Genomic DNA, 16880 nt, shown 5'->3' on the forward strand with positions numbered 1-16880 from the left:
GATCTGCTTGATTTTATGTGGTTAAAGGTACCATCTGATACTTTATCTATATGGCATTCATCTAACATTGTTACCCCTTTGAGCTCAGCTGTTTCAGAGCCCCGGTTTCAGTCCCCCCGCCCACACACTGACCATAACAAGTGAGCAGTAAATTATTTACTCTGTGTACAAGAGTCGGGGTGAGGGGGGTGAGGGCAACACTGGGGTTACCCCGAGGCAATGGTTGTCTCAACTAGGGGTCTGTGATTACAGCAAATCCTCACTGGGGCACTTTTGGCTCTTCCGTGGCTGTCGGCAGATGTCGCTTTGTCTCTGTTATTACTGGTTCACACTATATAATATCTTCGTGTTAAAATTTATAAGCCACCTAAAAGCCCTTAATGGGGATCCTTCAGTGTTTGATAGTAAATGCCTGGAGGGCATTACGCGACCCTCTCTCCACAGTTTATTTGTTTCAATTACTAGAGAAGCATTGTTTAAAAGCATCGCTATTAATCGCCCAAAATAATTAACACATACTCTACAAACATTATGCTAATTGCAGTGCACTTAGTTCGTGAAGAGAATTGAACACTAAATCATGACATAGATTACTGTACAATATTTCTTTATCATTTACGATAAAAGTACATAAACAACATACATTACGTAGTGTAATACAATTGAATTGTGCAACATACGTAACAAATACTAATATTGAGCAATAATGCTAATTATGTAAATGACCGTTCAACTCACCAAGGCCATGGTCATATATCGAGCAAGATTTAACTGAAGCTGTGTTAAGGATTATCCACAATTGAGGAGACAGCAAAGCAACATCACAATATATGGCTTTAACATTCCATAGAAAGTGACGGGAGCAAATTGCTCCAATGTGTAAGTAAAACCCAGTAATCTTGCATATGGTATATGACATCAGAAGCACTTTCCCTCTTGTTACAGACATTTAGAGTTATGATGGAGTGGTAGTGCAAATATAAACAAAGGAGCAAGGGAAAAATATCTTCCTGTAATTTATAAGTTATGCAGCCTTGCATACAAATTATAAAGGAGTGGTGCCAAGTGCTGCATTTGGCACTGATTACAGCGTGCGGTCTACTTAAAAACGCCTGTTTATTTTAATAAGGCTGGGAGGCTCAGGGCTAAGAATATTGAGTTAGCAACACTGAAATCTTGAGTGTGAATATGGGTTTATCCGCCTATGATCAAACCAGGCTCAGTTTAACACTTCAGTGGGCTTTGCCTGGTAGGATGGGGATGGTTTAGTTTTATTTGTATGTTTTTTGGTGATTTGCTTACCTTTCTTGTACTTTGCACTCCCATCGTGAATTGTTTGTTGTAACATTCTTACCCGCCCCTGCTGGACATCTGTGAAAAGCGCTTCATAGATTATCGGATTCCTCCAGTATAAATACATAATCTGATTCCGAGAAGTTAATATCCTCGGCCCAGTTTTCACTTAATTTAGCTAAATACCAGCTGTGAAAATATTTTTTTTTTATTTGATTGAAATGCAGCAAACATTTTGCTGTCGTACGGTGTATGGGAAAGTGCATAGCGTAGTGTGTGGATAAATAAATATCACTTGAAGTGAACTCAAAAGCAGTTCAATATTTCCTTCCTAACCCAAACTCGAACACATTGTGGTTGCACAGCTATGCCTGTTCGAATGGATACTGCCTCGTGCTATGATGCCGAAAGGAAAACTGGAAGCAAACTGTGGAAAACACAAAAAAAGTAAACAAAGAAAATTGGTCTGGATGACTGGGTAGTTCAGAGGTCACAGAACTGAGCCGGCACCACTGAGATTCTGGGTTTAAATCCAAACAGCCTACCGTGATTAATTAAATCAGGTTTTAAAGTTTTCGGGCGCTCATCATCTCAACCCAGTCAACAATTACTTCACAAAAAAGAAATCACTTTAAATATGATTTCGCATTTCATTTAGCTAAATTCAAGGTCGGATCATTGAAAATACTGGGTTGACTGTTACGTGACGTACACTTCTCTTCGTGGTAGGGCAGATGGGAGAGTTCTAGATTTGAAGCTTTCGTGACTGCAAGGATTCATATTCTTAGGTTTTTTCGGTAAAGTCACGTAGGTAAACATTACAATTAATAAAAGTAAAATAAAATAAAAATCACGACGTTTCGGAGGCAACACAAGCTTCCATCTTCAGGTGGAACCGTCACAGCCACGACAGCTGTATCAAGTAACAGCACTTGCCCGAACATTTACTTCCTGCAGCTGTCGTGGCTGTGACGGTTCCACCTGAAGACGGAAGCTTGTGTTGCCTCCGAAACGTCGTGATTTTTATTTTATTTTGCTTTTATTAATTTTTATGTTTTACCTACGTGACTTTACCGAAAAAACCTAAGAATACAGATGGGAGAGTGTTGCCTACTAGTGTGAATAAGATGTCACTTTCAGAAGCAGTGCTGTGATATCTCCTACCACGAGCTGTTCTAGAACAAGGGGCGATGAACTGCGCTGCGAGTTCCCAAATACTGTTTGTTTCATGCCATGGCGTAGACAGCACTGTGAGGATACAATTTGGGTAAATAAAAACGACCCCATCACATGATATCACGATTCATTTGGTGGTAAAATCCCAAATTTCAAAGACATCGCATACAATTTATACAGGTGTATGGGAGTACCTATGAAGGACACACGAGTGGGTGGTGTGGGCAACACCACGCCCGGCCGCCTTTGTCTCCCTAGAGGCGATGTTTAAACATGGCACCAGGTACTCATTTGAGGCTGAGTAGACCTAGGAGAGGCCCAGGACCGGTTCAAATAATCGTCACTGGTGTTGGCCGTGAGCGGGTATCAAACCCGGCCGCCAGATTCGTAGCGCAGCGCGCTAACCTCTACACTACCTCTCCCCACAATCACACACACGCACACAGGCACACACGCATGGGATGCTGGAATGAATAAACACACAGCTGATCCGGTGAACGTTGACCCCTAGAGTGGGCGTGACCTCGCAACGCCCCTCGCTCTCATTGGCCAATGGCCTTGGCGTTGGCGCCACATGGAGCGCACGTGTTGGGCACGACCGTGGGCATTTAAACTCTCGGCTGAGGCTGCGCGTTTCAAGTTGCTCGGGACTCCCCATTTGAACAACAACGGCAATTGTAATAGGCCAACAACAGCACGCTACTTTGTGCACAGATGGCGTGCAGCGGCGTCCTGCTGGTGCTGGAGAACTACATCAATGGCGAGTTCGTGGCCAGCGAGACGCACGTGGACTCGTTTGAACCATCATCCGGCATGGTGTACTGCCGAGTCCCCGACAGCGGCGAAGCCGAGGTGTGTGTGCGCGTAATGTTAGTATTGTCTTTGCGGGGAGTCGTAGTGTAGCCCTGGACATACTTGTTAATGCAACCGCCGGTGGAAGGGATTCCAAATGCAGGAAATTTGGCCTACTCTTCCACGTGGACACACGGGAGGATTAAAAAAGCAACTGGTCATTTTATCTGCCACGCGAGTCGAACGAACCAGCGACTTTTGGCTTCAAATTTCATTGTTGCCTCCCATTAGAGCTGAATTTTACTACGTTACAAGTTTGACTTTAAAGCAATCTTTCTCAAATGTGTTTGGCTCGCGGACCATTTGGCCGATGCAAACATTTCCGCGGACCGCCCGGCCCCTCGCCTCTAATGACAAAACGCATTCACTTCTCTCTAAATACCAGTGAAAATTATTCGTATTACCCGTACGTGTAAACTTTTTTTAACGCAGCTATACGTTTTTTTATGGGGAGGGGGGGCATTTAGACCATATGGCAAGGGTAGCTTAATCTGCGTAGTAAAAAAATGTATGTAAATATCATAAGTCAAAGCTTAATGTCCAAAATAACAGGTCATTATGTCTAGCTCAACCTCCATTTGCATCACCGCTCGCGGACCCAACCTCGAAGGTCCGTGTCCACTGGTGGCCCAGGCGCCCACACTTTGAGAGCACGCCACACTGCTTTAAACAACACGCAGTGTACGCTGTGGCATGACGGTGGCATGACATCCCCTCTCGCTGCCGCTGCGAGCAGGTGAACGCCGCGGTGGAAGCGGCGAAGCGCGCCTTCCCGGCGTGGGCTGCCACGAGTCCCCTGGAGCGCGGCAGGATCCTCACCAGGCTCGCCGAGCTCATCGAGTCCCGGCTGGAGGAGCTGGCAAGAGCAGAGTCCCACGACCAGGGTATGCCTGTTACCTCTCGTCCACTTGACAACCGAGCCACATCGTTTTCATGCCTTGCCATCCATGCACGGCTCAGGAGGCACCAGGTTGTTTCACCCTGCCCTCGCTCGCAGTGTTTGGTCGGAGCTAGATTCAGATGTCTTTGTGGAGCCAATGTTTCACAGTTTGGTTCTGGCTCGGCTCGGTAAATTGCCAGTGGGAAAACCCACCCTTGCCACGAGAGCCCCGCACTGGCGTGGCTCAGATGCGCCAGTGGAAAAGGGATGTGTGTGACTCGAGCCATGCTGCACTGATACCCAGATTTCATGGGCAGCAGTTGCTGTTCTTTTCCCTAAATATGATTGATGAAGACTTTAAAGAGAAATACTTGCCAGTCAAAGATCGGTCGGAGTGCATTTCTGACGAAATGAAAGTCAAATGAAGTGTAAAATTAACTATGCCAGACACAAACTTGATTTGAAGCTTTTGTGACTGCAGGAATTGCTCTTTGGTTCTTTTGGTAAAGTCACGTGGAAATAAAATAAATTAAATAATATAATACGACGTTTCGATTGCAACACAAGCAGTCGTCATCAGGTAGAACTAAATTTGAGAGAGAGACAAAACACAGACACGGAGACACAGACAGATACACAAGCAGAGAGAGACAACACAGAGACGCATAGAGATAGACACACAACATAGATACACAGAGACCCAATGCCTCTGTGTCGAGGCCTTAAATAGAGAAGCGGGGCACGACACAGAGGAATTGGGTCTCTGTGTGTCTATGTTGTGTGTCTCTCTGTGTGTCTGTGTTGTCTCTTTCTGCTTGTGTGTCTGTCTGTGTGTCTCCGTGTCTGTGTTTTGTCTCTCTCTCAAATTTAGTTCTACCCGATGACGACTGCTTGTGTTGCAATCGAAACGTCGTATTCTAGTCAGTTGAATAAAAAAAATATGGAAATGCGGGGCCAAGGGTGCAATTAGAATACTGTAAAAAATGTAAGAAAACTTTGATACTGGCAAAAAGGTTCTATTTCGAGTACTGTACATACTCGAGTTCTGTGGCTCATGGAAACCTATTTACTTATATATTACACTAGTTTATTATGGGAGATATCCTCCATGATTGGAAATGCTCACCCCCAAATTAGTTTGGCTTCCAAGAGGCGTTGCTGAATTAATAGTGCGTTATTGGAGTGTGCATTGTATCGATTATAACACAGCATACTGTGTATATCGGCAATGCTCTTTAATGTGAGCAGTCGCTGCATAACTATTAACATTAACAAAGACAATTTCTCAATAGAAATGGCAAGCCATAGTACGGGGTTTGCCACGTGATGGTAATGTTGATATATATACTGATGATGCTCGTGTTGTTGGGGTTTATCATTAAACAGTACTATACATATATTATGCAAAGCAGGACTTGCCTGCTTGCATGCAAATTAGTTTTGCATTCACAAAATGTTAACCTTTCACAAATGCTAACATTTCCACGCTTTGAAAATGGGCACTCGCATGTTTTATGAATAGATGAGGTTTCGTGGCTCATCCAAGTGATTTCATATCATTTATAACTGCTTGTGGGCAGTGCCAATATTTGAATGTTTGTAAGCTTACCAAATTTGTTTAAAAAATATGCACTGTTATTGTAACAAGCGTCACTGGCAGATACATTTGAGCAAATTTTAAATTTCCAATTTGTTTTCGAACGTTCATTAAAAACTTGCTCGTTTGCAAATGTTGTACTGCATCGACCAGGGAAGCTTTATTTATTTATTTACACGCTTTTATTTATCTCACTCCGTCTGTTGTATCCTTAAAAAAATCTTGCAACTCAATTTTTACCCACTTCCCAATGTGCTATCAACTGTAAACTTGGTAAACTTATGTCATATTGATGACAAGACTATATTCTATCATAAAAAAATATATATATTTAAAAACATTTTACAGGCTTTTATTTAACTCTGTTGTCGTATCCTCAAATCTTGTAACTCAATTTCAACCATCTTCCCAATGTCGTATCGACTGCAAACTTGGTATAGGTGTGTCACACTGAAGACAATGCTATATTCTATCATTAAAAATAAAAATGTATATTTTTAAACAATCTTTTTTACGGATCTAATTGTCCACGCTCAACTCACGTTGGCTGTAAATCACCATGGTCCCTTACGTTATGGAGTCGTGGAGTTCTGCCATTACGAGTACGGTACATTTCATTAAAGCGTGTTTAAAAAAAAGTATTTTTAAATATTTTATGACAATAACATTTGGCTCCACTCATGTTTCTGTTTCCAGGCTCGTACAATAGAGTAACTGGAAACAGTTTTTGCATAAGAGGCGTTGCATAAACAATATAAATGTTTTCGTGTTTGGTTGTCCTTCCCCCGCACCTCCGATCAGCACGGTTGGCTTTGTAGGGTGCGAAAGAAGTTAAACATACAATGATTTTTTTCTGAGCTGTTTGTGCACACAGATTGTCGAATGATCAACAATGTTAAGTAAACAATTATTTTAACTCCGTGCATGCTGGCTAAGGCATTCCTGAGTATTGGAGAACAGTGTTTAACCCTGGTGCGTAAACCAGCAGATAATATATTTCGCCGTATTCCAGTTACAGAAACTTATTATGTAAAAAAGGAGCAGTGTAGTTTTCAAGATCGGGATCTTGGGCCCTGTTTTGTCTCACTGGCTTCACCTGTTTAGCAGTGGTAGTTGAAGTTGCGGCAACTTATACCTGGACAAACATGTTTTAATTCTCTCTCACAGTTGGACAAAAAATACTTGACCCCAATTTAACATTAAATTGCGATTTCATTAATCTGTCACACACAATCCCACCCCCTCTTAATACCGAGCTGATTTAATTATGTAAGTTTATCCATTCAATAAATTCTAGAGTGAAACCGCTCTTATCTGTGGAGATATGGGGTGTGTGCTCTTCACAGCTCCTGTCATCCTTGTTTATCTACTTTAGACCCTGTTTTCTGTGCAAACGTCTGAATAAATGCAGACAACGAGTGATTTGCCCCTTGAGTGTGATGTGATATCTACCACTGACATCACCACTGTCACTATCTTTATCAAGATCATCTTAGTCATGTCATCATCCCCCATTTGTCTAGTGACTGCTAGTAAGAAGACTGCTCATGCTGTCGCTGTTCTCAATGGTTCTGCGACGCAAAACTCCGTCTCACCTTTGCACATGAGTCGCCTTCGTTGCTGTGTCTCTGCAGTAGTCGCCCTCGGTGCATTTTCTTCATCGGCAAAGTATCTATTAATCGCAGACTTTTGCCAGCGGTGGAAATATTTTAGTGTGCCGTGGATGAAGACGGATATAAATCCCCCACCCCACCCGCTTATCTGTGAAATGGCCACGAATAACAGAAAAGAAACAGATATCATGCGTAATCGGGTTGCTGATCATTTTTGAGTGCCATTGTTTATACTTTCTACTCTCTATACAGTATGAAGTGCATACAGTGGTGCTCATCTGATTAAAATATTGTTTTGCAATCACTGTACTGTGCCACTTTCATAAACCATCGGATAGGTTTTATTTATAACTTGATGAAAGTCCGTGAGTGTGCAGTAATGGAAAACAGACCTTTGTGTTTTGACATTCAGATCTGCCCTTGACTCTGACACAATAAATTAAATAATGATTGCAGTGCTGCCTTATGAGTGCTGGCCTCATCCCAAATGTCAGGGCATGTTATCTGGCCAAACTAAAGGCTCTGGTAGCATCAATAGGCATGGGGCTTCACTAACAATGGAGTTGGAGGATATTTTTTATAATTCTGTTCCATTTCTCGAAATGTATCAATATTGTGCTATCGGCATCGTGTCCTGAGACAAAGGAGTCCATTGGGAATACTTGCAGAGCAATGCATCATCACACCCTAGAGAATGGTTCGTGGAAGGAGATATGACAGAACCTCGACTGAATCTCAAGTGACCTCTGATCCATACTTAGGAGCAGCAATTCCCCCCCCCCTTCCTTTCTCCAGAAAGAAATGTTAATCACGTGACATTCTGTTTTTTTTTCTTCTCAGAGCTGGAAGGTAGTTGAATCAAGCACAAAACCAATGCAACATTATTATTATATGCAATCATTCCAGACCAAAACTATCAACTCATTACAATTGCGAACCTGGGATAATCAAAGCGGCTGACCCGATTGAGTCCAGAGTGTCAGTAGAGCCCACTTGGCCCTCTTGTCTGTTGAACCTCTTAGAATCTCGGTGTACAGTAGCAATGTATCGCAATGATGAAATGAAACAATCGGTTCCACTTATGTTACACTCATCAAAGCTGTGTGTGTTAGAATTAATTACATAATACATTAATGTTGGGGTGCAGTAGTGTTAAGTGCTCCAGTGGCGAGATGTTAACTACCTTGCCTGGTATACAGGAGGTTGTGGGTACGATCCCGACCCTGCCACCTGCATATTTCGAGGTTGTGTGTTCTCTCTCTCCCTAAAATGCTTTTAGAATATTTGGCTGCTATAAATTTCCACATGATAAACGACTTTGTTGGGCTATCATTTGTGGCCAGGTTGCTTATTAAAATGAGCTATATAGCTCAGTGGGCCTTACCTGATGAAATAAAAATTGTTTTTTTAGTAGTTCGTTTTTAAGTGCTCCGCTCATAAAATGTTGTTGGTTGTCTGAGAAATATATTGTGAATTTTAAGTTGGTGTGCTACTTACTACCTTTATGCTGTGCTTTGCTCAATCGTGCTTCTTCATTCCGTTTGCGCTGCAGGGGTTGTGTCGTACGCTTGTGCGAGAGGCGTGATACTGAGTATCAAACGATTACACGTCGCCCTAACTGGTCGACTCTGAGCGTCCTTCGCTGTCATTGCAGGAAAAACACTGGAACACGCAAGAACAGTGGACATCCCGCGCGCCGCGTACAACTTCAGGTTCTTCGCGTCCGCCGTGCAGCACTACACCAATGAGTGCACGCAGGCTGACCACATGGGCTGCATGCACTACACGGTGCGCAGTCCCGTTGGAGTAGGGTACGTAACCGCCTGGCGCGAAGCATTTGAAGAACATTGCACGCACGGACAGCAAGCAAGTTTGCGAGCGAGCCGCAGTGCTTCGTGTTTGGGGCATTGAGTTCATTCTTAACTGGGAACACCGGGCATGATGTCGTAGTCGGTCACGTTGGCACGGTGATAACTATTACTCGATCGTGTATCGTTTTGTCGTTTGAGCTTGTACTATGTTTTTTTTTATACTATCATAGACTCGGGAATATGTTTTCGGAGAGAAAAACTGTGGTTTTTGGTAATGCGATTGTACGTTATGGATATCAATTGACTTTCATAAAACTGTATAGTATAAAATTCCCGCTGGTGATGTTAGCCAATTACATATTCGTATTAGTCTGCATATACAAAGTGTCGTGAGTTTGTATTGTATAAAGCCACTGGGTGAATCTAAGTTTGTTTTACTTTTAATGTTTTTTCCACACAATGGAAATTAGATCTGAATATTAGTGTTAAGTGCGGTGAACATATAAAATATCTTGATTCTTACATTTTGAAAATATAAACAACTTTAAAATAACTTTGATGTCCCACACAAAGACTGTTGATTATTGGAATAAAATTAAACATTATTTGAGGACAATGTTTCACTTTTATTGTGGAACAAAACAGAGTGGCACCAATGTTGAGTGCTTGCATCAGAAGCACGAGTCGGCTGTAATATAACATTCCCAGCGAAGCGTCAAGTACAAGACTTGCACCTCCTGCCCATACTGAGCTCCGGCACACTGCGGAAACTGGCCACTTTACTTTTCCCCCATACGTGTGTGGGCTCGCGTATGGAGAAGACAATGCCGAAAAGCGGACCCTGCGCCACAGCGGGAACAACGCTAGGAAGAAGAAGTGTGTGGGCTCACGTACTGAACCTTGTAGGTCGACAAATAATGAGCTTGTTTGGTGTGCACGTGCTTTGCCAGTTGGGCTGATCAGCCCGTGGAACCTGCCGTTGTACCTGCTCACGTGGAAAATCGCTCCAGCCATAGCCCTGGGAAACACGGTGGTTGCCAAGCCCAGCGAGTTGACCTCTGTGACCGCATGGATGTTCTGCATGCTGCTCAAGGAGGCTGGTGAGGTGGCCTTTTACATCTTTCTTGTTGTGAAAAATCTATAACTTTGCACATCTCTTGTAATAGCCATTACATTTACCCGATGCTATTCCGGTTGTGCTATTGGCAAAAAATAGTTTTATGTTACGTTAATTTTATTTATTTTACCAGTTAAGGCCAACTGAGCTATGTAGCTATTTTTCAGAAGTGACCTGGTCGAAAATGATCACTAAATGAAGTGGCTTATCATGTGGAAATTCATAGCAGCTGAACACTCTGGCATCGTTTCACGAGTAGACATTGCATCGTCATCCCTGTCAATGATGAACGTCCGTTAATGGAAGCTGCATTTTGTTGAATAATCACAGCTACTATAAAGCCGAATATACGTTATGGTCAGTTGTACATATCTTTGGTCAGTTTTGATGATAGTAAAAAATGTATGCCGGTTGCGACAACTTGACTCTAGTATACTACGTTAAAGCTCTAAGAAAAGAAAAAGGTCTCATTCTTGATTACTATACTACAGCTTGAGAGATTCTTATGTTACGAGTCAATGCAGTTCACATTATGTCCCTGTGCTAATTGCTGAACATGTAATCCATGGAGACTGTAAAATTGGAGGTTATTAACTGCTTGCTATACAAATACACAACTATTTTAATGATATCGCCTGTGTAAAATTAACGGAGTCAGTCGGCAACACTGTTAATGAGGTATTTAATTATTCATCCCAGCAGTAATAATTTGATTTGTTCCAAAATTATGGTCATTCCTTTCAAGACTTGATTCTTTTTTGCCATCTCAATGGTATTGTCTTGTTTTTTTTATTCATTCCATTAAAATATATAGCACATAATCGGTGTACAATTCGCATAATTAGTCATCCATTCTCCCGCGCAAAATGCAATGCACCTATCGCGAACGTGAGATTCTGCAATAACCGAATGAAGCAACGCATCATTGGGTGATTCTACGGTTCAGGCGTGCCAGCCGGCGTGGTGAACCTGGTCCTGGGTACGGGCAAGAAGGCAGGCGCCGCCCTCGTGAGCCACCCCGACGTCCCAGCGATCTCCTTCACGGGCAGCACGGCCACGGCGTGTGACATCACCGTGCGCAGCGCCCCTCACTGCAAGCGCCTCTCCCTGGAGCTTGGCGGGAAGAACCCCGCCATCATCTTCGCAGATGCCGACCTCGATGCCTGCGTGGCGACCACCGTCCGATCCAGCTTCGCAAACCAGGTCAATGGGGGGCCTTTTCGCTCACAGCCGGGGGGGCTCGTCCGGCTGTGTTTTCCGATAGGCCACGTGCCATCATCACTCTCGGTTAAACCCTTTCCTGTTCCAATGACGAGTACGTCTACATCATCGGAACGGAACCGGAAGGGAAAAAACAACTTTATCAGTACCACTGTTCCCACAAGACCATGCGGGAGGGCGTGTAGCACAGTTTGGCGCCAGCTATCACAGAGTGGCATCGTGCTGCTACAGTTCTCTGCAGTGAGTACAGTGTCTTTAAAAACGACGTCGATATGCCTCTCTAAATAAAGTTAACTCTAACCGCTTGCACGTTCTGAGATTCATTCGGTGGTGAATGGGACCCACCCTGCAAACTAGAGACGTCTCGGAATGGTGAAGGGTTAATATTTGTAGCACGACTGCAATGCGGTATTTCTCGGTGTTCCCTGTGGCAGGGAACCCCCTGCGGCATCTTTCCCTGTGTGGCACAAGGTGAACTTTGCACCGGCCAGCAAGTGAAAGTTTATATGCCAGTAGGAAGCGATGTTGCTATGCGCCGTGATCAAATTGGGTACACACCAGCACACGTGACCTACTATTAAAAAAAATAAAAATAACTTCACAGAATGTATAGTGTCCACTACAAAACAGACTGCATGGATCATGGCAGCCGCGGAGCCCGAACTGCAAACTTTTTTAAACAAGCAGAAAACGTGCTACCACTCGGCCATGCTGCTGCCCATGTGCGATCGGCTTTTATTCATAGCAAAGTTCATCAGCTATATTTTCCCAGTGGGCTGTGGTGCAATGGTAAGCACACTGGACTTAAATCCCCCTGCCTCTTGTCCACGCAGCAGTACAAATGGGGGTACATCACCACAGTCGATCGGCCGGTTGCGTGCGATGGGGTAAAGTTTGGGTACTTAGCTCTTGCAAGATATCTGGCCAGTGTGTAAGAGTAGACCAAAATACCCCCGAAGTTTCTTTAGAACTCCCTCTAGTGGGGAGGCCCTTCTGTGAACGGTGGTGTGAACAAGAATTTTCAGGGCTGCATTTCCACCTCGACCAAAGGGGAGGCTCAGACCAGTTTGGGATACTAACAGCCGCTAGTGTTGTTATATCATTGAATATCTTTTCTACATTGTCGTGAATCTAGCAGCCTCTAGTGGTTGGAGGGGTCATGCACACTCGTTATAACATGTAAACTATTCTTACGCACCAGATGATGCAGGTATAGTGAGATTAAGGTCACTGTTAATTAATGATTTTATAATTTTTACACCCCTAAAAGGCACATGAATGATTCACCCCCTGCTGATTCATTTTGATGAATTGTCATGATTTGGAGTCATGATTATTTCAAAAATGATTGTTTTGTTTACAGCGTCTTGTTTGTGTTGCCTGCCTCAACTATATTCGCCTTTTTTTTATAATCTCATAAGGTACTGTGTATCAACTGTACTGTGTATCCCTTAAATTAAATTTAGTCTTTTTTATGATTGTGCTAACCATTGACCTTCTGGTAAAATTTCAATATAATTTACTTGAATTGAAAATAATTGTTAATATGATTGAGTCGATGCATATTTTGTGAGCATAAGATATCAATTTTATTCGATGCATCAATTAATCTTCAAATGCCGAGCAGTAGCTTATTATGTCCATGTATAGATGTATCGCTTGTGAATTGAGTATCGGCAAGAAATCTATATGTAAGTTGTAAATCTAGCTGATGGCTTTAGAGGACATAATGTGTATACTACTCGCGCTCTCGGATAATGCTCGCAGTGAACATGCGTTCGCCACGTGTTCCACTATTGAAGTGTACCGCAGTGGCATTTGGACGATTCTTTGATTTACCGCTGGAGAATGTTTTCTTCGGACCAAGCGCCACTGAAATGATGCTGGATTCAGATTTTTTACTCTCTAACATATCTTCCTACAGGGAGAGATCTGCCTGTGCACAAGTCGTATCTACGTGCAGAGGCCCATTTTCAAGCAGTTCCTGAAAAAGTTTGTCGAAGCATCCCGTGCATGGAAGGTGGGACCTCAGAATGACCCCACCTCCAACATGGGACCCCTCATCAGCAAGGAGCACCTCGCAAAGGTGCGTGTGTGGTGCTGTGGTTAGGGCAGGGGTGAGATACTGGGCCTTTAATCGGGTGCCCAATCGGACTTGCAACCACACATTCCACACATTATTAACACGCACCTCGGCGTCATCGAATAATTACGCAAAGAATTGTGTGCGTGTTGATGGAGATTAAAGAGGCCCCTGCAGGGACAGAAGTTATTGCAGGGGCCTCCGAGTATCCTAAAACTAGGAAGACCGTTTTTGGCGTGTCGAATTTATACCCTTCAAGTAACTGATACACGTGGCTAAGATGCTTGCAGTGATGGACAGATATCTTTGTGGGCCGTTTTGCAGTGGTAATAATGTGGCCTATTGTTGCAGGACAACAATTTGTACCCTTTGTGTTTGTGTGTAATTATGCGTGCATGTAGCCTGGCACAAGAACGATGGTGACCTCAATGCCACTCATTGGTGAATGGCAGCTGTTTTTGCTGTTGTCCTTTAACACTTGGTATCCCCAAGCAGTACCCTACACTAGTACAAATTCGTCTCAACCCCACTTGGCTTCCTTTATCTGGTAGCTACAAACTCTCTGACCGGTGCGATGCCGCGTGCGTGCGCGCAGGTGCGTGGATACGTGGAGCAGGCGGAGCGGGATGGCGGCTGCGTGCTGTGTGGCGAGGGAGTGGACCCCCTGCTGCTGCCCCCGCAGTGCCAGGGCGGCTACTTCCTGGCGCCCACGGTCATCACGGGCGTGCCGGACGACTCAGCCGCCATGCAGGAGGAAATCTTCGGACCGGTCGTGTGCGTGTCGCCCTTCGAGGACGAGGACGAGGCGGTGGCCCGCAGCAACTGCGTGCGCTACGGGCTGGCGGCGGTGGTGTGGTCCAGGGACGTGGCGCGAGTGCATCGCGTGGCCAAGCGTCTGCAGGCTGGCATCGTGTGGACCAACTGCTGGCTCATCCGCGAGCTCAACCTGCCCTTCGGGGGGATGAAGGCGTCGGGCATCGGGCGTGAGGGGGCCAAGGACTCGTTCGAGTTCTTCACCGAGGTCAAGACGATCACCGTCAAGTACTGATCACGCGTGATCTGTGTACCACCTGACCAAGCCAATCGGCGTGCTACATTAAATTAAAATCCTTCATTCCTTTTATGCCTGGTTAGCTATTGGTGGTCATTCAATGATTAATTATAAGTGTGCAGTATATTGGGACTAACTTGCAGGTGGGACTGAATGTTGCCTAATGATATTTGTGTTCTCTTGATGAAAACAATCAGCTGATGCTAATTGTCTGTGCCTCTTGTATTATGTGTATGATAAATTGCCGACTTAATCAAATGTATCCTTGCAGAGTTTTCTTGCATTGTTTAGCTATTCATTGCCATTGTCTTTTTAGAAGTGAGCAATGTATTTTACTCTAACTTGCAGATGGAAGCGGATTTTTGGTATGAAAAATGATGTCTGCTAAAATTGTTAGAGCTTATGTTTAATGCTGTGATTGTCAGATTCTCATCTATTATGAACACTGCCTTATATTACACTTTTTCTTATATTGATTCAGTAACTAATAATGTGCACTTTTATATTGGTGGATCCAATTGGCTTGTGATAACGGTAGGTGAGAAATGCTGATTTAATGTGCTTTGAAAATATGCAATTTCTACCACTGCCATGTAATGTTACCTTGTTATTGCACTCCTTATAATTCTGCTAAATGCACACTGCCATGTGATCCTCATTTTTGATTATAATTTTTTTAGTAGAAAATGCCAAACCAGTTGAAGTATGCGAGCAAACACACATTGCATTATAATCGGTGTTAACCACAAGCATTGACAAGAAGTACCCGTGGTGCCTTGATTTAAGTTTGAAGATTCTACGCACGCCCGTCTGAACTTGTCTGAATAAACACTGCTTGCAAATAACGGGGACTTTGTCACTTGATGGTGTGGCAGCATCGGCTCGCTGCTGATTCAAGTGACCTTTGCCCGAGGCACTCAAGGCAACATTCCCGGAGTTGATGGGACCCAGTGCTCTGTGCACTGCGGTGAATGAGTTTGCAGATCTTACACCACCGAGTGGCAGGACAAACCTGTTCAACCTCGCGCCGCCCGATTAGCGCCGTCGGTCTACTTAGGTTGCAAAAGAAGTTCAACAAGCAGACATCCTCGCAGTGGCTTTTAGCTAGACATCGAACAAGGACGGGTTACCGCATCGTGCGCTTCCAGATGCACTTCTGCGACCGTCTGGAACGGTCTTTTAGATATAAGGAAGCCACTGGAGCTATGGACTTTTACATCTGAGTTGAGAACTCTTTTTTTTTTTAGAACTGCTTTTTGTGTTTAGTTTGTCCTTCCCTGATGTACGACTCTTCATCCGATGTCCTATTCACACAACACGATTCTATTTTCCTTGCACGTATCACTATGTGACTGGCATTTGCTCTGTTTATCCCCCCCCCCCCCCCCCAAAGTGGCTGGAGTTTAATTATTTTATGTTTCCTCCAGTATGTTAGTTCTGGGGTTCCTTGTACAATGACTGTGACCGGTCTTGGAAGCAACAACAAAACATTTCTCCCATTTCTAAGTGAACAGCTGTAGAATGAAGCCATCAAAATGTATTCTACCCCGGACGATGAGCACTGGAGTTAAAACGTGCCGATTAAGTTTGAAGAAGAGATTGATATTCAAGTGAAAAACGTTAATTCTTCCTTGGATGAAAAAAACCCCTCCCAAGATGAAAACATAGGAATTTAAGCTAATTCTAGAATACAATCAAGTGCATGTATTCATTCAAGTGTAGTACAGCTATTTTTATCTGAGTGGTAATTTTGTGATGTTTATTGCACAATAGAAAGCTCTTCTCAGTGGTTGAGAGCAGAATTGACACTCCACCCACGGTTTTATCTTCACATTCGCCGGTTGTGCCCTCACTTTGTTACAAATACTGTACAGTAACACTGTGGTTACACATTACACAAAGAGTCTATTGGCTTGGGGAGCAGCCTGTGTTGTTAAGCGTGTTTACTCGATGGTCTGATAGCATCACATTGTTTCAGTACTGTGAGCTGCAATGCAAACTTGAGGATTGTATTAAATCGCTTTGTTAAACATGTTGCAGAAAATGGAAAACGTAGTAGGAAAATCAAACCTCGCAACAAAAATCACACCATACTCTTTGGTTCTTTTGGTAAAGTCACGTAGGTGAAAAAATAAAAAATATAAAGAAATCACGACGTTTCGATTGCAACACAAGCAATCATCATC

At 43.7% G+C, this 16880-nt stretch overlaps 1 protein-coding gene across 1 annotated transcript; it reads left to right on the forward strand.

The window, feature by feature from the left end:
- The first annotated feature begins 3050 nt into the window (after window positions 1–3050).
- On the forward strand, window positions 3051–15539 carry ALDH8A1 (aldehyde dehydrogenase 8 family member A1). Its single transcript, XM_061562623.1, has 7 exons — window positions 3051–3321; window positions 4058–4205; window positions 9066–9219; window positions 10171–10322; window positions 11286–11542; window positions 13485–13646; window positions 14239–15539. Exons 1-7 carry the CDS (start codon window positions 3184–3186, stop codon window positions 14689–14691), a joined length of 1464 nt encoding a protein of 487 aa, XP_061418607.1. The 5' UTR covers window positions 3051–3183; the 3' UTR covers window positions 14692–15539.
- The last annotated feature ends 1341 nt before the right edge of the window (window positions 15540–16880 follow it).

The sequence above is a fragment of the Lethenteron reissneri genome, chromosome 29 (assembly GCF_015708825.2).
Source record: "Lethenteron reissneri isolate LAM-NWPU_2019-01 chromosome 29, ASM1570882v1, whole genome shotgun sequence".
Classification (NCBI taxonomy): Eukaryota; Metazoa; Chordata; class Hyperoartia; order Petromyzontiformes; family Petromyzontidae; genus Lethenteron; species Lethenteron reissneri.

Coding starts and splice junctions, on each gene's coding strand:
- ALDH8A1 (XM_061562623.1), top strand. CDS start 3,184: ATGGCGTGCAGCGGCGTCCTGCTGGTGCTGGAGAACTACATCAATGGC. Junction 11,543..13,484: donor GATCCAGCTTCGCAAACCAG/GTCAATGGGGGG, acceptor ATCTTCCTACAG/GGAGAGATCTGCCTGTGCAC. Junction 13,647..14,238: donor GCAAGGAGCACCTCGCAAAG/GTGCGTGTGTGG, acceptor GCGTGCGCGCAG/GTGCGTGGATACGTGGAGCA.